At 41.5% G+C, this 25,646-nt stretch overlaps 1 protein-coding gene across 6 annotated transcripts in view; it reads right to left on the bottom strand.

Annotated features, from left to right (window-relative positions):
* Slc10a7 (solute carrier family 10 member 7) overlaps positions 1-25,646 on the bottom strand; it is a 228,397-nt gene that overhangs the window by 194,695 nt on the left and 8,056 nt on the right. For 5 of the 6 annotated variants that reach the window (XM_087900556.1, XM_087900553.1, XM_087900555.1 and 2 more), the window contains exons 3-4: positions 18,979-19,115; positions 14,419-14,494 (exon numbers count right to left, since the gene is read on the bottom strand). In XM_087900556.1, coding sequence (XP_087756682.1) covers positions 14,419-14,494; positions 18,979-19,115 — 213 coding nt within the window. Of the gene's footprint in view, positions 1-14,418; positions 14,495-18,978; positions 19,116-23,721; positions 23,815-25,646 lie in introns of all 6 variants that reach the window. The other variant, XM_087900557.1, reaches the window with a different exon arrangement.

A 25,646-nucleotide genomic window follows, 5' to 3' on the forward strand; every position in this document is an offset into this window, starting at 1 on the left:
GAGGGCTTCATTTGCTTTCCAAGCAGTCAGAGAACCTTTTTTAAATACACTCAGGTAGCCATGACCTTCACCTGTGCCTTAAAGAGTTCACCACGAGTAATACAGATCTTTGCTCAGGGGACATTCTTGAATCTCTTTAAAGAGGTCTGGACACCACCAACCCCATGGATGAAACCACACACATATTCTAAATCAAAATGTTTCTAAAGATGTATTTTGAACTTAAGTGTATATTATCAAAGGAGTCTAAAATCCTCATAAATACTATATAATTAAAACAACTCAATTCTATTTCTATTAGGTGAGACAACAACCGAATGCCTCCAAGTAGCAACTGCAATGCAGTTTCCCAGGCAGCGCTCAATCCACTGGGGGGGAGGGGGGAGACCGGACTTTTCTACATGAAGATAGGAAACCAATAATTTAATGAAAACCGTCCCTCTAATATGATCTCACTCTTTCTTCTATTTGTGTGTAGTTTCTAACCTGAGCTGGGGATCTTGAAGGTCTCTAAGGCAATCAGACAAACAGAAGTGCACAAACCCCAGAAGGATGGGGTCTCCTCAGTGGAGTACTTCCTGAGCCGAGGAGGCTGGGACTGAGCATTCTGGTGGAAGCTCCACCCCAAGCCCCCTCCCCAATCTCTCTCCAAACCCTGCAGCATCACATAAAGCCTGCCAAATGATGATTCCTCCCCCAAAAATGCCCAAGACCACTCCCAAAGGGTATTTAAATGCCCCTCCTCCCAAAAGCAGACTTGTGGTTTTGTGGTCCCTCTTCCCCATCTCCTCTCGGGGGGGGGGGGGGGGGGGGGGCTGGAAAATCAGCCAAAGCGTTTTACCCTTTAAACATGGGCTTTTTCTAATGTGCTTTGATTTAGTCTGATTTGGATTGTTGTGTAGCAGAGAGGCTTATGGGGTGCAGTAACTTTTCACTGAGAAACAAGGATGCTCTTTGGAATCTCCATCTGCCCCTGCATGATCAGGAAAGCCCCAGTCCTGTATCTCAAAACTCTGCCCACCCAGAGAAATCCCTGAACAAAGGGAAAGCACCAAAAAGCCCAGTTTCTTGTGCTTGGCAGTTACTGCAGCTTCCTCCCCTGAAGCTGCCACCACTCAAGTCCCTGCCTAAAGCTGAGTCGGTTTTTGATCACACTTGGGCATAAACTCAGCTTGTGGAAGACATGTCCTCACCCCTACCCTACAACTTACATAAGCCCCTGCTTTAGTCCAGGTATGCAGCTTCTCCAGCCTTGATCTCTGGGACTGGAGAACCCACCCAGGAGTTGATTTGCTCAAATAAATCTGGTGTTACTTCTTCAATTCAGATTGATCCAGCTTACTTGTGTTGGCAGAGAAATCTATGATGGAATAGAAACCAATTATCAGGGGAACAGAAAACCCACCAAAAGAGTCTAGCGTCCCGTGTCCTCCTTCTTTTTGGCAAGTAGGTTATAAAACCAGAGATCACCCATTGACCTCCTTTCTTTCCCCAAAATCATCATGAAGAACAAAGAGGGATAAAGAGGGGACAAAGAGGCGAAGGTCTTCCTACAGGGACACCAAAACAGATGTGGGCCCAGCAGACCTCTGACCGCACCCCCAGCACCACCACACCTAGTCATAGCCACAACTCAATCATGCCCTTCCCTCACTGTATGATTCTTGCTTTGGATACATAAAAATGCAGTATCCCGAGCCTTTGGGTCCCCATTTCTGAAGCCTCTCCCATGCCACGTAAAACTTGGGTTAAACAAGTTTGCTTTTTCTCGTCAATCTAGATTCTGTTACAGGCCTGCAAAAAGGTGAGAAAAAGATGACTCTTCTCTGTGACAAAATTCTCCTCCTTGTTCCTTATGATAAAAATGAAAAAAGTGAACTGGCTGCTTAACTGAGTTCAAGCACCAAGTTCTATTTCTGAGGCTGGAAGGTGAGCACAGATGTGTATACAAGTTTATACACCACTTGCAGACAAAATGGATTTATACTTGTGAAAAAAGAAAGAGAATAGTGAGGCCCATCCAACAGACAGTGAAATTCAGCAGGCAGGGTTGACCGAGGCAAGAAAAACTCAAGCTCACTACTCTAATTGCCCGGGCAGTGCTTATGCAACTGGTGCATACAATTTACCTTGGGGTGAGGGGTGGGGGGCAAATCTAACAGCAAGCCCACAGGTAGCCTATTTTGCAGTGGGAGGGGCCTACTGCAGTGTCCCAACTTGCCCTGGCCTTATCCACTGGGATTTCTAGTGCCTTTTCCTTTGCTTTCCGTCACTTTGCTGTTTTCTTTTCCCTTCAGAAATATGAAGGCAGACTCCTTTTTTTTCTAAAAGACTTATTTATTTATTATGTATACAACATTCTGCCTGCATGTATGCCTGCAGGCCAGAAGAGGGCACCAGATCTCATTACAGATGGTTGTGAGCTATGTGGTTGCTGGGAATTGAACTCAGGTCCTCTGAAAGAACAGTCAATGTTCTTAACCACTGAGCCATCTCTCCAGCTCAAAGGCAGACTCCTTACTTACATTTCTTTGCTATTTGTTTTAATACTAGACTCTCAAAATTGTACTTACACAGTTCTGCAACTTCTTCCAGGAGTTAGGGCTCCCACTCTCCAGGATTTTAGAGAATGCCTTTTGGTGAATTCTGCTAGTTCCAGACTTCCAAAAGAAGAAACACTAAGGCAGTAGGTAGTCTTCTGAATGCTACCTTGGTTGTTGTTCTATTTTGAATATGCATTAGCATAAATGAAAGAGAAATGTCTTTGCAACAATAGTGTAAAAGATAAGTAGCTCTCTCCAAACATAAGGCAATAGTTTTCCAATCTATTAAAGAATAAATTTATCCTATAAGAGGAACCCCATGGCAGCTACCATGAGTCGTAAGTAATTTAGACTTGAACATGATGATTCTCTTGGCAAACCCACAGATTTAAAGCCTTTGACAGGCTTTCTGCTGGGGTAGCTGGTGAGAGGCAAATGGGAGTCAAATTTTTTATTAATGAACCTTACATTTAAAACAGAAATCTAATTAAATAATGCACATGCTTTACAGAACAATGTTGTCTCTGTCCTTCAAAGGCATACCATGGCATATGAGCTGTGGTCCTCCCTCCCTGCCCTCCTGCCTCTCTCAATCTCCTACCTATAAATCTATAACACACTTCTCTCTAAAGCTCGCCCTCTAGGGTCTCTGAATTTCATTTCTCAGTTTGCAACACAAGAACCCGAAATCCACCATCCAGGGCAGCTTTGGTGGCCACCAAGTTTTCCAGACCCTAGCTTCCAGAGAAGTATTCTTGTTCTCCTAGGTTCTCCAATACTCACATATTACTCATTGTCAAAGTGAAAGTTGTAAATTAAAAGAAATATAGTAAGTCTTTTAATCTAAAAAGAAGAAGAAGAAGAAGAAGAAGAAGAAGAAGAAGAAGAAGAAGAAGAAGAAGAGGAGGAGGAAGAAGAAGAAGAGGAGGAAGAAGAGGAAGAAGAGGAAGAAGAGGAAGAAGAAGAAGAAGAAGAAGAAGAAGAAGAAGAAGAAGAAGAAGAAGAAGAAGAAGAAGAAGAAGAAGATGATCTTCGAAAAATAAATGATTTTCTGGGTGGTGGTGCATACCTTTAATTATGAACAATCAAGAGACAGAGGCAAGAAGAGCTCTGAGCTCAAGTCCCATTTTACATAGTGAGTACCAGCCAGCTAAACTAATAATTAAATATTGTCTCAAAAAATAATTATTATTACAAGACATATATTATTAGAAATAATTCATAGGGGCTCTGTGAAAATCCAAAAGAGTGTGCATGGCAAGAATTCTTGTGGAAAAGAAAGGAGAAAACAGATGTTCCTGAAGCAAGAGGACTTGAAGTTTGCTGTTACACTTACGGCTATGGCTTCTCAACCAAGTGCACAAACTCATCCCAAGGGAATTCCTTTAAGATACAGATTCTGACAAGGGAGCAACCACTAAGGGAGCAGGTTGTAGCCAGAGACCTCTGCAGGACCTGGCCCAAGTCAGGGACATCTGTGGCAACAGGCCTGATGCAATGACCTCTGCTGGAGGAGGACTGAACCAGTGACCTATGCCAGTGCAGGCCCAAGGCAACAACATCAGTGGGAGCAGCCCCAAGAAAGCAACCCTTGTGGGAGCAAGCCCGGACAACACCTGGGATTGCAGAGCTACACCTGGGAGTGCTGACCTCTGGGAACACCAAGTGATCTCCAGGACAACTGGAACTGTGGTCCTGACTGCACCACGAGGAGCAACAATCTGAACCTTGGACCCACTGGCCCCTGGAAGATTGATCACCAGAGACACAGCCCCAACTACGCCAATCAGAGGAAAAGATGGGTAGACAAGGTAAGAACACATGCACCACCACAAAGAGCAACACGACACCAATGAAAACAAGTGGTCCTACAACGGCAAGACTTGAACAACCAAATACAGATGAAGTAGAAGAAAATGACCTAAAAAAAAACAAAAAAAAACTTTAGGACAATGAAAAACTTTAGGACAATGTTTAAGGTCCTTAAAGAAGAAATGAAAAATTCTCTCAAAGAAATGGAGGAAATGACAAACATAAGATTAGAAGAAATCAAAAAAAAAAGCAATCAAAGAGATGAAAGAAACAATTCAAAACTTGAAAACTGAAATAGAGAAAATAAAGAAAAAACAAGGGAATTATAAAAACAGAAATTATGAAAAAACAATCAGGAACCACAAACGCAAGCATAAACAGCAGAACACAGAGATGGACGAGAGAATCTTAGTGCTGAAGATACAATAGAGGAAACAGACTCATCAGTAAAAGAAAACATTAAAACAAGCAACAGCTTAGCACAAAATATCCAGGAAATATGGGACACCATGAAAAAACCAAAACTAAGAATACTAGGGATAGAAGAAGGAGAAGTCCAACTCAAAAGCACAGAAAATATATTCAACAAAATCACAGAAGAAAACTTTCACAACCTAAAGAAAGATATGCCTATGAAGAGAAGATACAAGAAGCATATAGAACACCAAATAGACTGGATTAAAAAAAAAAACAGTACCTTTGCCACATAAAATCAAAACATTAAACATACAGAAAAAAGAAAGACTATTAAGAACTGCAAAGGAAAAAGGCCAAGTAACATATAAAGGCAGACCTATCAGAATTATACCTGACTTCTGAACGGAGACAATGAAAGCAGACATTAAGAGACCACGGATGCCAGGCCAGACTACTATATCCAGCAAAATTTTAAATCAATCACCATACACAGACAAAACAAGATATTCTGTGACAGAACCAGATTTAAACAATAACTAGTCACAAACCCAGCCCTATACAAAGTACTAGAAGGAAAATACCAACCCAAGGAAGTTAGCTACAGCCACTAAAACACAGATATAGATGATCTCACAGCAGAAAATACCAAAGAGAAAAACACACAAATTAACATCACCAACAACAAAAACTAAATTAACAGGAGATAGCAAACACTGGTCATTAATATCCCTTAATATAAATGAACTCAACTCACCTAAAAAAAAAAGACACAGAATAACAAATTGGATACAAAACAGAATCCATCCATCTGCTGCATACAAGAAACACATCTCAATCTGAAAGACAGATACCGCCTCAGAATAAAGGGGTGGGAAAAAAAATTCCAATCCTAAGAACAAGCTGGTGTAGCTACACGGATATCTAACAAAATAGACTTCAAATTAAAATCAATCAAAAGAGACAAAAAAGGACATTTCATAATAGACAAAAGAAAAATCCATTAAGAAGAAATCTCAATACTGAACATCTATGTCTCAAATACAAGGGCACACTCATATGTAAAATAAACACTACTAAAGATTAAACCACGTATTAAACCCTACACACTAATAGTGGGAGACTTCAAGATTCCACTCTCAACACTGGACAGGTCTGTCAGAAAGAAAATTAACAGGGAAATCAGAGAACTAACAGATGTTATGACTCAAATGAACTTAACAGGCATCTATAGAACATTCGATCCAAACATAAAAGAATATACTTTCTCAGCACCTCATGGAGCCTTCTCAAAAACGGACCACATACTAGGCAACAAAGGAAACCTCTCTGTCTCTCTGTCTCTGTCTCTCTGTCTCTCTGTCTCTCTGTCTCTCTCTCTCTCTCTATATATATATATATATACACATACGTACATACGTATGTACATATGCATGCATGTATATATAACTGGAATAACCCCATGTATCTTATCAGATCACCATGGATTAAATTAAAATTCAAAAGAACACTAATTCCAGATAGGCCACAAACACACGGAAATTAAAAATGCTCAACTAAATCACCAATAGCTGAAGGAAGAAATTAAAGACTTTCTAAAATTCAAAGAAAATGACCACACAACATAACCAAATTTATGGGACACACTGAAAGTAGTGCAAAGAGGAAAATTCATAGCACTAAATGCCTACATAAAGAACCTGGAAAAATGCTACATTATTGACTTAACAGAATACTGAAAACTCTAGAACAAGAAGAAGCAAACTCACCCAGGAGGTTGAAATGTCAGGAAATAATCAAATTGAGAGGTGAAATTAACAAAATAGAAACAAAGAAAACAATACAAAGAATCAATAAGACAAATAGTTGGTTCTTCAACAAAATTCAACAAAATAGACAAACTTTTATCCAAACTAACTGAGAGGCAGAGAGAGCATATCCAAATTAACAAAATCAGAAATGAAAAGAGGGACATAACAACAGACACAGTGAAAATTCAGAGACAAATTAGGTCATATTTTGAAAACTTGTACTTCACAAAATTAGAAAACTTAAAGGAAACAGACAATTTTCTAGATTAATATCACTTACCAAAATTAAATCAAGACAAGATAAGCAAATTAAATAGACCTATAACTGCTAAAGAAATAAAAACAATCATCAAAAGTCGCCCGAACAAACATAGATAGATAGATAGATAGATAGATAGATAGATAGATAGATAGATAGATAAAATAAAAAGTCCAAGGTCAGATGGTTTCAGCTAGGAATTCTATAAGATTTTTAAAAAAGAACTAATACCAATACTCCTCAAATTGTTCCACACAAGGGAAACAGAAGGAAAATTGCCAAACTCTTTTTATGAGGCTACAATTACCCTGATACCCAAACACACAAAGACACAACTAAGAAATGGAATTACCAAGAAAGAGAATTAAAGACCAAATTTCACTCATGAACATTGATGCAAAAATACTAAATAAAACACTGGCAAATTGAATCCAAGAACACATCAGAAAAATCATCCACCACGAACAAGTGGTGGATGAACATGCTTCATCCCCAAGATGCAGGGATTGTTCAACATACGAAAATCTGTCAATGTAATCCACCATAGAAACTAACTGGAAAAAAAAAAAAACCCACATAATCATCTCATTAAAAGCTGAAAAAGCCTTTAACAAAATACAACATCCCTTCATGATAAAGGTATTGGAGAAAGCAGGAATACAAGAAACATACCTAAACATAAAAAAGGCAATATACAGCAAGCCAACAGCCAACATCAAACTAAATGGACAGAAACTCAAAGTGACCCCACTGAAATCAGGAACAAGACAAGGTTGTCCACTTTCTCCTTATCTATTCAATATAGCTCTTGAGATTATAGTCAGAGCGATAAGAAAACAAAACGAGATGAAGGGGATACAAATCGGAAAAGAAGTCAAACTCTGATGATATGTGATACTTGTGACCCCAAAACTTCTACCAAGGAAATTCTACAACTCATAAACACCTTCAGTAACGTAGCAGGATACAAGATTAACTCGAAAAAGTCAGTAGCCCTCCTTTACACAGATGATAAGTGGGCTGCGAAAGAAATCAGAGAAACATCACACTTCACAATAGCCACAAATAACATAAAATACCTTGGAGTAACTCTAACCAAACAAGTGAAAAACCTGTATGACAAAAACTTTAAGCCTTTGAAAAAAGAAAATGAAGAAGACATCAGAAAATGGAAAGATCTCCTATGCTATTAGGTAGGTAAAAGTACCATAGCAAAAACGGCAATCTTAACAAAAGGAATCTACAGATTCAATGTAATGTCCATCAAAATCCCAGCAAAACTCTTCACAGACCTCAAAAGAACAATACTCAACTTCATATAGAAAAATAAAAAATCCAGGAAAGTGCTGTGATCCAGCTGTCCTCACTCCCCCTGACCGGCAGGGGAACTTCCTTGTGGTCTGTAATTGACAAGGATGTTTGTGTTCTTTCTGGCCGGTGGGGCTCCACAGAAGGAGTAGAGGTATAAAAGGTTGTTGGGCAAAATAAAGGTTGCTGTTCTTCCACCTGAAAAGAAGCTTCCATGTCTCAATTCCGGCATCACACTCCCTCCCCCCCCCAGTCTTGGCTATCCAGGCTGCTCTGGCTGCAGCAGGAAAGCCAAAAATCCTGCACAATAAAGGAACTTCTGGAGGCATCACAATCCCTGACTTCAAATTCTACTACAGAGCTACAGTACTGAAAACAGCCTGGTCTTGGCATAAGAACAGACAGGAAGACCAATGGAATCGAATCGAAGACCCATATATCAATCCACACACCTACAAACACCTCCTTTTTTGACAAAAAAGCAAAAAATATAAAACGGAAAAAAGAAAGTATATTCAACAAATGGTGCTGGCATGGATATTAACATGCATAAGAATGAAAATAGACCCATATCTATCACCATGCATAAAACTCAAGTCCAAATAGATCAAAGACCTCAACATAAAGCCAGCCACACTGAACCTTATAGAAGAGAAAGTGGGAAATACACTTGAATGCACTGGCACTTCCTAAATATAACCCAAGCAGCATAGACACTGAGAGAAACAATTAATAAATGGGTCCTCCTGAAACTGAAATCTTCTGTAAAGCAAAGGACATGATCAACAAGACAAAACGATGGCCTACACAATGGGAAAAGATCTTCACCAATGTGGAGATTAGCCCACATTGGACAGAGGGCTAATCTCCAAAATATAAAAAGAACTCAAGAAACTAGTCATCAAAAGAACAAATAATCCAGTAAAAAAAAAAAAAAAGGGTACAGACCTAAACAGAGACCTCTCAACAGAGGAATCTAAAATGGCTGAAAGGCACTTAAGGAAATGCTCAACATCCTTAGCCATCAGAGAAATGCAAATCAAAACAACTCTGAGATTCCATCTTACACCTGTAAGAATGGCCAAGATCAAAAACACTGATGACAACTTATGCTGGAGAGGTTGTGGGGGGAAAAGGGAACACTCCTGCATTGCTGGTGGGAATGCAAGCTGGTACAACCCCTTTGGATGTCAGTGTGGTGATTTCTCAGAAAATTAGGAAAAAACCTTCCTCAAGACCCAGTATGACCACTTTTGAGTATATATCCAAAGGATGCTCAATCGTTCCACAAGGACATGTGCTCAACTATGTTCATAGCAGCTTTGTTTGCCATAGCCAGAACCTGGAAACAACCTAAATGCCCCTTGATCAAAGAATGAATAAGGAAAATGTGGTACATTTACACAATGGAGTACTACACAGCAGAAAAAAATGACATTCTTGAAATCTGTGAGCAATTGGATGGCTCTAGTAAATATTATATTGAGTGAGGTAACCCAGACCCAGAAAGACAATTATCACATGTACTCACTCATAAGTGGTTTTTAGACAATCCCAGAGAATCTAGACAACAAAGAGGACCCTAAGAAAGACATACATGGATCTAATCTACATGGAAAGGAGAAAAATGAAGAAGGACACTAAAAAAGAAATTCTACACTAGCTCAGAATTGAGTGTAATAAATGGTTATTTATTGAGGGGTAGACTCACAGATCACAATCCTCTGTTGGAGTGGGGAAAAGCAACCGAATCCCACAGCCAGAAAAGAGGCTGGATGCAAGCTTTACATTGACATATATAGTATGAGAGGCCACGGCCAAGTGGGTGGGTAACTTAAAGGCTACTGGCGATAGGAATTCCTACAGCAGAATAAGATCTCCTGAATAAACTGGGAGCATGGGAACCATGGGAGAGGGTAGAAGGGGAGGGGAGAGAAAAGGAGGATATCGGAGAAAAATATATAGCTCAACAAAAACAATTTAAAAAAAAGAAATAGGGAGGGGAGAGACAGGGAGGGGAGCAGAGAAAAACGTAGAGCTTAATAAATAGCAATACAAAAATTTTAAAAAAGAAATAATAATTTTTAAAAAAGAAATAATAGTGCCTTGAGAGATGGCTCAGAGTTTATGAATACCGACTACTCTTCCAGGGGACCAGGGTTTAATTCCCAGCACCCACATGTAAGCTCACAACTGTCTGTAACTCTGGTTCCAGAGGATCTGGCACCTTTACACAGACATACATGTGGGCTAAACACCAATGCACATAAAACATAAAATAAAAAAAGGAAGAATTTTAAATGGAAAGTATATAAATAACTGAAAACTATGTTCTCCCAGGCATCTAACAACGTTGTAGAGAGAAGCAGTGTGTGAAGTGGCACTGAGAAGGCTGGAGAGTGCACACTCAAGAGCTCACTGCTGTTACAGAGGACCCAGCTTCAGTGCCCAGCATCCAGTGGCAATTTACAGCACTGTCAGCCTCGGTAAGGAAAATTCCATCTGTGGTTTTCAGATATATTTTCCCCCTTCCTACCCCATGTTATGGCCGCTGAAAACTCCCTGTATTCCATGAAAATACTGTTCCGACCAGACAACAGCTCCTCCAGACTTCCCTGTTAAACCGTAAGGAGACAGATTATGAGCAAGGAATAAACCGTGCAGATGTGAGTGAATGTGCAGCTTTACTACAGAGACCTGGGAACTCTCAGGAATCCCATCACAGCCTAGCATCCAGCCCACCCAGCAGTATTCTCCACGAGCAACACTAGGTTCTCCACTGCTCAGTCCAAACCTCTGGCATCAGTCTTCATCCGCATTTTCCCTTGAGTCACATGGACACATCAGCACATCATATGCCTTCCAACACAACAGAATGCAAACACCTTTTCCTGCCTTTACCATCTTGCACGTCACAGTGATAGAAGTGAAAGGCAAGACACAAGACTGGGGCCAGTGTTTACAGTGTATATATCTGATGAAGAGCTCTATATCAAAACACATAAATTTCTCAATGCTTATAGGAAAGCAATCCACTCAATTCTAAAAAATGAGCCAAAGATTTAATAGGCACTTTGGCCAACAAGACATTTAGACAGAGGGTGAATAAGCACAATTAAGATACTGAACACTATTAGTCACTAGGATATGCAAATTTAATTAAAACTATAATGAGAAAATACTATGGATATATGAGAATGTTAAAAATTAAAATCTGACAAGATCGAGGTATGACCAGGTTGCAGAATATTTACATGTAAAATGATACAACTACTTTGGAAATTTCTTTCAACAGTTAAACATCCTTTTTGATATAGAAAGAGTTTTGTCCAGTGTTAGAAACTATCCACTTCAGAAACTATGAACAGGATATAAAACTATATAAAGATGACACTTTTTGGTCCAAAAGCAATAAAAAAAAATCAAAAAACTCAACTATTCCACTAATATATTAAATAGCAGTGCATGTCCAGTTAAAAAGTGTACATGAGGCCAGGTGGTGGTGGCGCACACCTTTAATCCCAGCACTTGCAGAGGCAAGCAGATCTCTGTGAGTTCAAGACCAGCTTGGTCTACAAGAGCTAGTTCCAGGACAGGCTCCAAAACTACAAGAGAAACCCTGTCTCAAAAAACGAAAACAAAACAAGAAGATAGTTGTGCACGTTGTGCGTGAACACTCTCCCTCCAGACTGGAGACGGTCCACATGTCTGTCCACAAGTCAGTGCACGAACACTCACCCTCCAGACTGGAGACTGTCCACATGTCTGTCCACAAGTGAGTGCACGAACACTCACCCTCCAGACTGGAGACTGTCCACATGTCTGTCCACAAGTCAGTGCACGAACACTCACCCTCCAGACTGGAGACTGTCCACATGTCTGTCCACAAGTCAGTGCACGAACACTCACCCTCCAGACTGGAGACGGTCCACATGTCTGTCCACAAGTGAGTGCACGAACACTCACCCTCCAAACTGGAAACTGCCCACCTGTCTATCAACAAGTGAGTGGATAAACAATCTGCACCCCTGCAGAACACCACCCAGAATCAAAATTATTCAATAAATAAAAGCCTAAATGATCCATGAACACAAAATAATTACAACGAGTACTAGAAGTCAGGAAAGAAAACAACACCAAAAGGAATACTGTGCGGTTCTATTCCATAAAACTCTGGGATATGCAAGCTGATGTAAGGTGACAGAAACAGATCCAAGGTCACCTGCATCCTGAAGAGCGGTGCTAGGAAGGGCGAGAGGAAGGGGTGACAAAGGGACACAGGAGACTTTGCAGGGTGTTAGGCTTTGAGTAGTCCCCTACAGCAGATGTAGCAGCAAGTCTGCAGTCACTACTGTTGGGAAGGCAGAGGCAGAAGGTTCGTTGGGCAACACAGCAGGACCCCATCTCCAAAGAACAAAAGGTGAAGTGAGTGCAGCCCCAGAATTTACTCATTGGAAACTTAACTTCTGATGCAGCGTCTCTCCATCTGTGGGCTGTGAGCGACCCCTTCGGGGTTAATTGGCCCTTTCACAGAGGTTGTCGAAGACCACCCTCCATATCAGATATTTACAGCACAATTTGTAACAGCAGCAAAACTACAGTGCCGAAGCAGCAATGAAAATATTTATGGTTGGGGGGTCATGACAACACGCGGAACCATATTAAAGGGAAGGTTGAGAACCACTTCTCTAACACTGGGTGCTACATAGGCTGCATAGGAGAGGTACAGGAGAGATTCACCCTCAAGAATAAATTAATTCAGGGGGCTGGAGAGATGGCTCAGCAGTTAAGAGCATTGCTCTTCCGAAGGTCGTGAGTTCAATTCCCAGCAACCACATGGTGGCTCACAACCATCCGAAATGAGGTATGGTGCCCTCTTCAGGCATACATGCAGAAAGAATATTGTATTCATAATAAATAAATAAATATTTTTAAAAAAAGAATAAATTAATTCTAAATAAAAAGGGGCTTAAGCCTATGAGGTCCTTCTGCTGCTCTCTCTTCCCCCTTCACCCAGGCTGAAAGCAAGAGATCTCTGCTCTTCACAATTAGCAACGTCAGGACTCTGAGAGTGGCACGGAGTGGACACAGGAGGCCAGGGGATGCTCAGTAACTGCAGTCTAGCCATTCCTCTTAAGGAAACTGCATTCAAAAAAATGAGATACACAATATCTTAGAGTGAATTAACTCAGTCTCTAGATTAGATATACCAAATTGACTGGCAAATAAAATACTCAGCAAGTGAGCATTCCTACTTCATTCCATTCCTGCTCCAAGATGCTAAACAGACATGATGCCTGTCTTCACTTTAAATGGTGGTTTCATAGACATAGAGAGAGGATAGACAGACAAATGACAGGTAAATGATACACAGATAAATAGATGAATAAATAGATAATAGCTAGATATTATTAACAGCTAAATATTGATTCAAAAATGATAAGCAGGTAGATAGATAAATGATACAAGGATCATATCATAAATTAGATGATAGTAGATAGATTGATGAATAATTTATAGATAGGTGGTAAACCGATAAAGAGTATAATTGGGCATGTCAATGATAGACTGATGACAGATATGATCGATAGATGATATCTAGATGATAGATATGTGTAGAGTTTATCACATGTAGTAAGTGTAATATAGCTATTTTCTAAAAGAATGCAGCAGACATTCCGTTAGGTATGTTTAGAAGCAGTAAGTGGATGGAAACTACAGGACGTGCTAAGGAAGCAGAACCCTAGGGATGAATGGGAAACATTATTCCAGCTCCCCAAGATCATTTTTTCACATAAAAATGGAGGGCGAAAGGAAGGTCCCTTAGGATAACTTTACAGGGCCTTTCAACTGAGGAAGAAGCATCTGAACAGCTCTAAATGAACTCATCCTAGAAATGTGGTCTAATTTCTTATTTGATATCATCTATATTTATAAACATACTTAACCCAATAATTCAATTTATCTTTTTTTTAGGGAATGGCCACAGCCTCAAGTCAGTGAGTTAGGACTCCTCTGTCCTTCATCCCTCAGCTTCCGGCTGAGACAGGAAGTCACCATCTCCATCTCACTCCTCTCTCTTGTGCGTTCATTAGAAATTCTAGTTCCATACATCACAGTTTCAGCCTCAGTGCATGCAAATAGCCATGTCTTTCATAAGCAGCTCACAGGAGTTCTCTGCAATGATTCTTTTTTGTCCAAAGCACAGTCTTGAACCACATAGAAGCACAGCGCACACTTGTGTTTAGATAAGGTTATCCCCGTGACTCACCTCATTTCCACCAACTGCCTTGGTTAAAATCACAGCAGAAGACACGGGGGGAGGCATGCAACCTACTGTCTGCAAACTGAAAAATAAAAGAAAATCCAATTGTAAATAGTTCCTCATTTCCAGTTATAAATCAAAGATAACAGCGTTCATCGGCATACTCTCCGTGTTGAGCTGAGACACTACAGGACAACACGGATTAGAAGATACGGCAAATGTGTGGGCCCTGAGAGCTCCTAACATTATACAGGCTTAGATGGTTTTATTTTTTTAACTTATTTAAACTTTGAAGGGCTGGGGTTTAGTTCAACTGGCAGAGTGCTTGTTTAACATGCACAGTGATCTGGGCGTCATCCTTTGCACACATCAAATACGGCAGGTCTATGATCCATCCCAGCACTGCACCCCAGCTACACACACACACACACACACACACACACACACACACAAAACTTTGATTACGGAGTTCAAAAAACAAGCAGGCTATAGTAAGTGGAATCTCTGAACAATAATTAAAATGGATACTATAATCTTGGGCTATTGCCATAGATCTCTTCCCGTGGAACTAGTACAGCGGTGCACACCAGTGTTCACAGCTCAGAGGAAGGCGGGACAGAAGGAACATGAACTCAAAGACAATATAGGCAACACAAAGAACCTCTGTCCCGAAAGAAAGTCTTCCTTGTGCTTTTTATAGAAGATCATTTGATAACAAATGATGCCTAAAGATGACATCTAATGCTCAAAAATATATGATAAAACAGAAGTTTACACTTTACAATTCTCAGCCTTCATCAAATAAACAACATTCTCATGTTGTAAAGTTATTTTGGAGGCAGAAATACTGTCTGACACTTCTTGAATTCAGACACCACAGTTAATTTCCATAGCTACTTTAAATGTTTTTATTAAATAACACTCATATGTCCATGGTCATGATAGTAAGTCTATTCTCTCAGTTAGTGTAGAAAATAAGACGCATGCCAGGAAAGCCAAACTACGGGCAGCAAATCTAAGGACTAAAACTGAAGAACATTCCTCGGTATTTGAACAGAATATGGCCTCACCAGAAGGAAAGTTCATCAAGGACACAGGACACAAACACAGTCAGGAGAAGCCAGCCTGGGCAACATACTGAGGCCTGTCACTCAAAATAAAGTAAGAACAGGGATCTGGGAAGATTTGTTTTGGTTTTTTGTTTGTTTGATTGGTGGGCTGGTGTTCTGAGACCTGATCTGGCTTGAACTCACCATGTAACTGAAGATAGCCCGAACCTGAAATTCCCACTCTTCCTGCTGTACCTAGCCTCCCTAGTGCTGTGCCAGCAGAACATTTCAAGCTGATATTAACCCTTATTACTAATGATAACCCTGAGAAATACAACAGTACTTCAGAAGAAATTTGTTCAATTTCTAGGAGGTCAGTTTTTTTTTTCATTCATCATGAAAGCGAGTTTTTACCTCATGATCTACTTTGAACTTCTGGAGTAGAGTAGGAACTGTTCACCAAAACCAAGGTTCCATCCTTCACTCCTGAGTGGTTCTAACCCGACTCTGCTACCCACATTTACCCTACCATGATTCTGAGGTAGAACCTGTTCTCCTTCCAACTAACTCGACTGACTAGTTTCTACTGTCACCTTGACACAACCTTGGAATAAGGAACCTCAGTCAAGGGAATGCCTCAATACGCTTGGCCAATAGCATGGTCTGTGAGGCATTTTCTTGATTACTACACGATATAGGCAAACCTAACACTCTGTGGGCCTGGGTTGTTTAAGAAAGGTAAGGCACAGAGAGCAAGCCAGTAAGCAATATAGCAACATTTTTCCATGGCCTCTGCTTCAGTGCCTGCCTCCAGGCTCCTGCGTTGAGCTTCTGCTTTGATTTCCCGTACTAAAGAATTCTTACCTGAAGTATAATTAAATGAACCCTTCCAATGCTGCTACTGGCCATGGACCTTGTCACAGCAACCGAAGAGCAACCCAGAACATAAACATGCTAGGGAGGCCAAGGGAGACCAAAAGGAGCTGAGAAGAGGTTACTCTAGATGAGGGAGAGCAAGTGTGGGTCCCTCCGACATCCTGGCGGGGTCGCACGACCTATTCTACCTCGTCACAGATGACAGGTGCTGCTCTCCTCATAAAACATCAGGTGCCATCAGAACGCTCTTTCTGAGGACCACATTTTTGTAAGCGGTCTCTTATCTACAGCCTTAAGCCCCAGATTCTTCAGCCCGATACTAAAAGACTCTGCTGAGATGACACTAAAGAAATCTTATGTCTCTCACTAATGCCTCATTTTGTAGCCCTCTACTCTATGCAGACACAAATCTTGTTGAGCACCATTTTTCATATAAATATAGAGATAGATAGATAGATAGATAGATAGACATAACCCACACATATAGTATATATATGAATACATATATATATATATATATTGCATTATTCAATTGGATTGGAAGTTCCCTGAAGAAACATAAAAACATCTTCTTACTCGCTGCATGCCCCACACACAGTGGATGCTCAGTATTTCCTGACTCGTAGTACACAGAATTACATCACTGCTCTTATTTATGTGACATTTTACCTCTCCTAGTGAGAGGCAGTGCTCCTTCTCTTAAGAGCAGTAAGGTGAAAAGTACATTCCTGATCTCCCTTCCTACTTCTAGGTCACTGGTGTCCCCGAGCTCAGTCAATCAAGTTGCCATTCACCCTGTGGCTCAACCCTGAAGCCTTCATCTCCTGGTGACGACCACAGCCTCCCAAGACAGAGGTCACTGACACTCAAAGTTCCAGTCAGTCCCACCACACCCATCCCTCCGCCGCGCTTCCACATTTCACTAGCCTCCACACTTGTTCCCCCGGTTTCGTCTCAAGCCCCCTACTATCCACATCACGACCAAGAGTCCCACACAAGCAGGCCTCGCATCCCGTGCCTCCCTCACTGCAGCCCGCGCAGCAGCTTCCTGCAGCATCCAGGTAAGCCCTCAACACAGTGCTCTCCAAATTCTGCCGCCCTTCTGCCACATGACCAGGACGTGCCCACTGGCCTGCTTTACTGAACCTGTCTACAAACTCCCCAGGCTTCTTTCCGCAGGACGGCCTTTGTACATTGCTTCCTTTCTGAAGAATATTCTCCCCAAGAACTCTGGGACGAGTCAGAGCTCCTCAAAAGCCTAGTCGCCCAAGCCCACTGCACCCCTTTCCCTCTGACGTCACTCGTTTTCATTGCGTCCACCCTACTGCCTGTTGACGTCTACTCTGAGTATCTATCACCTCTGGGCAGTTCACCAGCACATGACCACTTCGTCTGTTACACTTTCTCCAACTTCAGAAACAATCCCGGCACACAGTAGGGCTAAAGGGATAACAAAAAAATCATGCCATGGATGGAAAGATTTGATACAGTCGACGTCATCATTAAGTATGTGGTTAAGGCGTGACTATCCTCAGTTTATACCGAGAAAAGCAGGTCTAAACTATGAGATAATTTTACTGAAAGTCATAGAGTGTGTCAGGGGTAGGCTCAGAGGACAACCTCTGAGCTCTGGGGTCGGTGATTTAGCAGCTATATAACATGATGCTCAAGTGAGGTTAGTTTTAAACTATTCTAATTAATTTATCAATTGTTAAGTTCTTTTCATTAAACATAGTAACATTTGTCATGAAAGAAAAGATTCTAATGAATCTACTGCTAAGTTAACTATAACAACAACATAAAACAGACTAAGTAAAAAATTAAACATCTGTGGCACACATATCCTTTTATTATACATTTTAAAAATGGGCATTGCACTCGGCACAGTAGTCCATGCTTGGAGAGATACAGATGGCCAAGGTAAGGCACCAGCTGACAGCCTACATTCCCATGCAGACTGATCTGGAGTCCTCCAGTATCTTCCGATGCTCACTCAGTGAAGTGGCGGGGTGCATGTGTTTGTGCGGGCCCAGAGAGCGTAGGAGGACAGCAGCTACAACACTCTCTATCTCCACGTTATTCCCTTGAGACTGGAACTGAACCCGGAACTAAGCTGGTGGCCAGCAAGTCTATAAAACCTCCTGTCTCCAAAGACCTGGGGCACTAGGCATGCTCAATTCCTCAACACTGAGCCAGCTCCCTAGGTCCTCTCCTGCTCACTTTATACACCCAGAAAGTGTACATTCTGGGACCTTAAAATAGGCACAGGGATCTACTTTAAGATTTTGTTAAACAATTCCTTCCTGAACCTCTGGTGAAACGCTATTGTTTTAACAGATAGTGTTTATTTTTTCTAATATATTTATTATTATGTGCATTGGTGTTTTGTCTGTGTGATGGTGTCAAATTTTGAAGTTACAGACAGTTGTTAGCTGCCGTGTGGATGCTGGGAATTGAACCCAGGTCCTCTGGAAGAGCAGTCAGTGCTCTCAACCCCTGAGCCATCTCTCCCAGACAGTATCTAAAAGTGGTCTCCTTTCCTTATAACACACAAGCCCTTTTGTTTGCAGTTGCCATGGAAACAATAATGTTACTAGAGCTGCCCCATTAAAAGAATACCCATCAAGAGGTTTAAACATACCCTTTTAAAAGCCATTCATTGATGGATGTGACCGATAAAAGCTGCAGAAAGAGCCATATTGTTGCTGGGAAGAAGGCTAGTGTGAAAGTCTGGATGAAAAGATGCAGTTTCAAATGCACCAATGCACTGGTCAGCTCCTGCAGAGAAAAGGACACAGGGCAAAGGTAAGAAAGGAAATTCCACGGAGAGCTCTAGCAAAGCGGCGTCACAGGCCTTAGCGTTCAATGCTAAATTGTTTCAAATCTTAGAGAGAGGAAGCATAATGCTAATTACAAAATAGTTTCATATAAAATCTCTGCGCTATCTAATTTCCTGCAAATACATAATATGCTCTAAAAATTCAGATCTGCACATTTCTGCACAGTGCAGTAAAAGCAAACCAGCATTAGAGTGGTATAAATTCAAAGACTGCTGATGATATAAATAAAACATGTTTGCCTACATTAAAAAAATTACCTTAAACTGGGCAGTGATGGCATATACCTTTAATTCCAGTACTCTGGAGGCAGAGGCAAGCAGATCTCTAAATTCAATGCCAGCCTGGTCCACAGAATGAGTTCCAGGACAGCCAGGGATACACAGAGAAACCCTGTCTTGAAAAAATACAAAAAACAAAATATCTTAAAAATATTCATAAGACTTATCACACTTTAGTCGAATATACTAATCTCTATTCGTTGTATGAAATTTATCAGGCTTTGATTTGGGAAGATATCACCAAACCTACAAATAATAATTTCTAAACTATATTCTCTTAGAAAACAGTTTATAAGTCCATCCCCTAGTGACCACTCACTGCAGTTCCTTGTTAACAGCTTTTTGTGAACTAGCCACATGCCTGGAGCTAGGATAACCTGCGGACTCTGGTATCTCACTGAACTCCCACAGCAGCCCCCTTAGGACAGTATGATGGCAGCAGGGTAGGAACACCTGGCTGCACTGCTGAGGACACTAAGACTGAGACCACCCACACAGTGAGGACCTGATCAAGTCCCTTCCTGGCACACTACCAACCAAATCCAGGTCTGCTCCTACCATGGTATCACAAGCTGTCCCAGGAGGGATAAGAAATGCACACTCAAGATTGAGCACTTTCAGAGAGGAATAGCCATAGACAGAAAGGCACGTTAGGATGCAGGTATAGCTCAGTTGGAGAAGTGCTTGCCTAGCATGCATAAGCACTAAGTTTGATTCCCAGAACCACATAAACCAGGTACAATGGAACACACCTGTAATTCTAATACCTGAGAAGCAGAGAAAGAAAAATCTTAAGTTCCTGGAACGAGCTCTTATAGATCAGGCTGGCCTAGAATTCACAGAGATCTGCCTACCTCTGCCTCTAGGAATAAAGGCGTGTGCCACCACCGCCCAGCTAGATGGTAAATTCAATGCCATTTTCAGTTACTTAGTGAATTTGAGATTAACCTGGGCTATATGAGACCCTGTCATAGAACAAAACAAAGCTACATATTAAACATGCTATGAATCGCACAGCCAGAAAACACAGAATAGTTAATGCTGCAATACAAATAGGTGGTGGCACACGCCTTTAATTCCAGCACTCACTCGGGAGGCAGAGGCAAGCGGATCTCTATGAGTTCGAGGCCAGCCTGGTCTACAAGAGCTAGTTCCAGGACAGGCTCCAAAGCTATAGAGAAACCTTGTCTCGAAAAACCAGTGTGTGTGTGTGTGTGTGTGTATACACACAAACATATGCATCTATATTTGCTTTATATGGTTATTCTGCTGAAATCCAACACATTTAGGAAACAGTAGGATCAGATGTGGTGGCACACACTTTTAATCCCTTAAAGGAAATTAAATACTTAGAAGGCAGAAACAGGACGATCTCTGTGAGTTTGAAGCCACCCTGATCAACATAGTGAGTTCCAGACTAGCTAGAACTACATAGTGGGACCCTGCCTCAAAAAATAAACAAGGGCTGGAGAGATGGTTCAGTGGTTAAGAGCACTGGCTGTTCTTCCAGAGGACCTGAGTTCAATTCCCAGCAACCACATGGCGGCTCACAATCATCCATAATGAGATCTGGTGCCCTCTTCTGCCCTGCAGGTATACATGCAGACAGAGAGCACTGTGTACATAATAAATAAATAAATAAATCTTTAAAAAAAATAAACAAATGAATAAAAAGAAAAATGGTAGAAAAGGCATAGCCTTTTTAAAAGTCAAACAACAAACTCAAACAAACAATAGGAAGGAAAAAAAAGCAATGGCCAGGGAGATGGCTCACCAGGTAAAGATATTTGCTGTACATGCCTGGGGTTTTGGATTTGATCCCTAGGATCACGGTGGAAAGACAGAATCAACTTCCAAAGCTGTCCTGACATCCATAAGCACACACACATGCACCCCCAACACACAACAGAAATCACTCTTAAGACAAAGGGTTGCAAGCAATCACACACTCACCAGTTTTAACGTGCACATTTCAAAACGTACAACAGCCCCTCAGCCTCAGAGCCACAGTCACCTGATCATCTGTAACAGCAGGCTGGCGCAGACTCATCTGCTCTCCCATTAGCGCCCACCTCTGTCTCCCCACGAGGAGTCACACCAATTCCTCTTTGGTCCAAGATGTCTCTAAAATTATGGAATGTTCTGATAATCTGGGACCATCAGGCCCATTAGAACCACACTAGGTCCTTTGACGGACCCATAAGAAAACGACACTCGTAAAGTGAATTGGAATCTTCAAGTTACATCCTTAAGAAATCTGACACCAGCCGGGCATGGTGACACACACCTTTAATCCCAGCACTTGGGAGGCAGAAGCAGGTGGATCTTTGTGAGTTCGAGGTCAGCCTGCTCTACAAGAGCTACTCCAGAACACACCAAAGCTACAGAGAAACCTTGTCTCAAAATACAAAAAATACTATATCAAAGCTGAGTAGGACAAACTAAAATGCTTTCAAATAAACTCAAGTTACTAATTTACTATCTCCAATGAACAAAAATGCACTATTCCATGACCAACTAAGAAAATAATAACCATAAAAAATCATAGATCCAGTTAAAATTAATTTAGAATTATTAAGTAACAAATAAATTACAAAACTGTTACTTCCCACTTCCTAACTAACTGTTGGACTGACCCTGAAGCAGCAGCCTTAGAGATGGCCTAGCATTATTCCCTGATGTAATCTAAGTTAAATGGATTTTGAAAATGACTGACTGTTGTACTGGTTTGAAAAGGGTCTTTGATGGAGGGAATGGCTTTGATGGCCACTCATATACCACAATAAAATACAGGATCAAAGCAATTCATCATTACATCCAAATTAGCTGGGTAACTCTGAAGCTTCCTAGGTGCTGACAGAAGTTGGTCCTTAGAGGAATGCTGATAGCTGTGACATTCTTCCTTCATCAACTCTTGCAACCCACAACGTTGGCTGCTTTACAGAATAACATGAAATAAGAAGCTAAGGAGTAAGAGACGTGAAGTCTCTTGCCAGATATCCCATGGCATAAATAACAGCTGTCGCCGTTAAATAGGTACCAGGGGACGCAGTTACAGCCATGTCCCAAGCAGAGGACTTGGGTAATGCAGCTGCTCCACAAAGCTTAGCCAAGGCCAGCAGGAAGACCTCAAGTCATATCTGACCTGCACTCGTCATGGCAAACACCATTCTGCAACACGTGCCCACATTTAGCCCAACTGTAGAACTCAGGTGTTCAAAGAGGAAGCCTACTCCCTCTAACAATGGTTACCTCGAATCAACAACATTTCTAATGGACCTATAGTTAGCAGAACAGGAAAACAATCCTGCATTAGCTATTTTCAGAAAGGCAATCCATCAATGAGGATATTTAGAATTGCTGGAATGTAATTCAGTTATAAATACTACACACTAACACTATGTGTATCAAAAATACCCCCAATGAGATTTACAATAGCCTAATAACTACTGAATGAAAAAAAATTAACAAAATTGGTCCTCCATGTTGTTAACAGGGTGACCTAAGAAAGAGGTAACTGACTTTAGTCTGTCTGAGTTTGCTTTCTATTGCTATGATAAATACTGTGAGCAAGGCAACATGGGAAGGAAAAGGTTACTTCATCCTATGCGGCCACGTTACAGGCCATCATGAGGGAATTTAGGGTGGGAGCTCAACCAGGAACCGGCAGCAGGAACTGAGCAGAGACCAGTGCTGCTTACTGGCTTGCTCCCCAAGGCCTGCTCGGCCTGCTTTCTTACATCATCCATGTAGAGGTGGCACCACCCACAGTGGGTGGGCCTTCCCATATTAATCACTAATCAAGAAAATGCCCCCACCAGACTTTCCTACAAGCAGCCCGATGGAAATACTCCCCAAAATATGTTCCCTCTTCCGAGGTGACTCTAGTTTTGTGTCAAGTCGACAAAAAGTAGCCAGCACAATCATCACTCAGATCACATCAAAATCCTACCGTGTGACCTAGCTTATGATCCTTCGCATATACCCAGAGGATACATATTCTACTGTAGAAATACTTGCAAATCTATATCCTAGACACAATATTTATTTATATATCCTAGCTGCTCTGACAATAGCTAAAGAATGGAATGCACCTAGATGTCCATCAGCTGATGACTACCTAATGAAAGTATGGTATAAGTACAATAAAATTTTATTCAGTTGTAAAAAATAAAATAAAATCACTAAATTTACGGAAAAAATGGATGGAAGTGGAAAACAATTACATTAAGGTAAATCAACCCGGAAAGAGAAAGTCTGTACAACCTCTCTCTCGCACGTGCATCCTAGCTTCAGAGCGTAGTTTGTGTGTTTCATGTGAGTACTCGTTGAGGTCAGGCATCAGAAAGGGCAACAGTCCTGCATGGAAGGGGGAGAGCAGAACACATGCGATGTGAAAGAAGGGGTTACTGGGGATGACGGCTTAAAGCAGGGGTAGAAATGGGGGAATGGAAGCAAAGGACGGTATGGGGGCTGGGGAGATGGTTCAGCAGGTAGAATAGTGGCTATTCTTCTAGAGGACCCAGGTTCAGTTCCCAGCACCATATGGTGGCTCACAACCATCTGTAAGTCAAGTCTCAGGGGACCCAACAACCTCCTTAAGCCTCCATGGGCAATGCAACAACCATGATGTACAGATACCCATACACATAAAATAAAAATAAATAAATCTGTACAAATAAATTTTTAAAGTGTTTGAAAAGATGTGCCCTTTATGGATGAACCGTGCGTCCCCTAAAAGACATGGGTTATTAAAGGAAAATCAAGGCCAGGTATGAGATATCTCCCTACAAGTTTTTGGTTAACGAAACCACAGAGGCCATCAAACAACACAAGTTGTTGCCACTCTTCTCGGCTACCCACAGTAACTCAGGGCAAGACCCTGGTGCTGAAGACACTATGTACTTTGGGTATGCACACAGACAGATCAAGACTGAACTGAACTGAAAACTTCCTTGCTAGCTAGTTTTCAAGGTGCCAAAAGGAGCTACGCAGGCTCCTGGAGGGTAAAAGGCATGACTTCTGTGCACTGGACCCTGGGTAGCCTGCCTCTCCAGGGTGTGCTGCCCGCAGTGCAACAGTGACACAGTGCCTAGGAAGGGAACCCAGTACTTAGACCTGGATTTAAGGTCTGTTCCATAGGAAGGAATTCTTGCCTGACACTGGAACCCTGCTCAAAAGCCCATGGCTGGCGGGTCATGGGCCTCGCAGGGGAGGGGACGGGCACAGAGGGAGCATCTATTATTGTTTTGCTAAACAGGCAGTGTTGTCAGAGTTTCTTTTAAATATCTATACTTATAGGTATAGATTCACGCTGCCCTCAAGCTTGGTCAGAAGCTCCTTTCTACAGCAGACATCCGTAGACTATTCAAAGTGCTGAGGATAAGTGACTGTTGAGTGTCGGTCCTAAATGAGACACTAGCTCCATCTCAGAGGTTATCACAACAGAGGGGACAGAGAGACCCTAAGGGCTGTCTAGATGTGACATGCCAGTCACGTTCATGAACTCGGAGTAGCTGTGCCTAGCTGCGCGAGACCTGCACAAAGTCAATTAGGTCAATAACCCCAAAATGGATGGGTTAAAGAGATGGCTCATGGCTGCTATCCCAGAAGACCCAGGGTCAATTCCCAGTTGTGAACATGGCAGTATTGTATATAACACAAGTTCCAGGGAATCTGACCTCCTCAAACAGCTCCATGCATGGGTTACACTGACATACACAGACAAAATGCCCATACGCATAAAATAAAAATAAATAAATCTTTAAAAAGTGCCGGGATTAAAGACATGTGCCACCTCTGCCCAGCTTAAAGACATTTCCACTAAAAAAGAGAGAGAGACTCAGACTATGGTGACACACGTTTTAATCCTAGCACTCAGGAGTCAGAGGCAAGTGGATCTCTGAGTTCAAGGCCAGCCTGGTCTACAGACAACCAAGCCTACACAGAGAAACCCTGTCTCAAAAGAACAAAGGGAAAACAAAACAAAACAAAACAAAATGAAATCCACATTAGAATAAGATTCTCCCATCTATAAGAATAAGATGTTGGGCGGGAGAGATGGCTCAGAGGTTAAGAGAACTGACTGTTGTTCCGGAGGTCCTGAGTTCAATTCCCAGCAACCGCATGATGGCTCATACCCATCTATAATGAGATCTGGTGCCCAGAACACTATATACATAATAAATAAA

This window comes from Myodes glareolus, chromosome 22 (assembly GCF_982192425.1).
Source record: "Myodes glareolus chromosome 22, mMyoGla1.1, whole genome shotgun sequence".
In the NCBI taxonomy this organism is placed as follows: Eukaryota; Metazoa; Chordata; class Mammalia; order Rodentia; family Cricetidae; genus Myodes; species Myodes glareolus.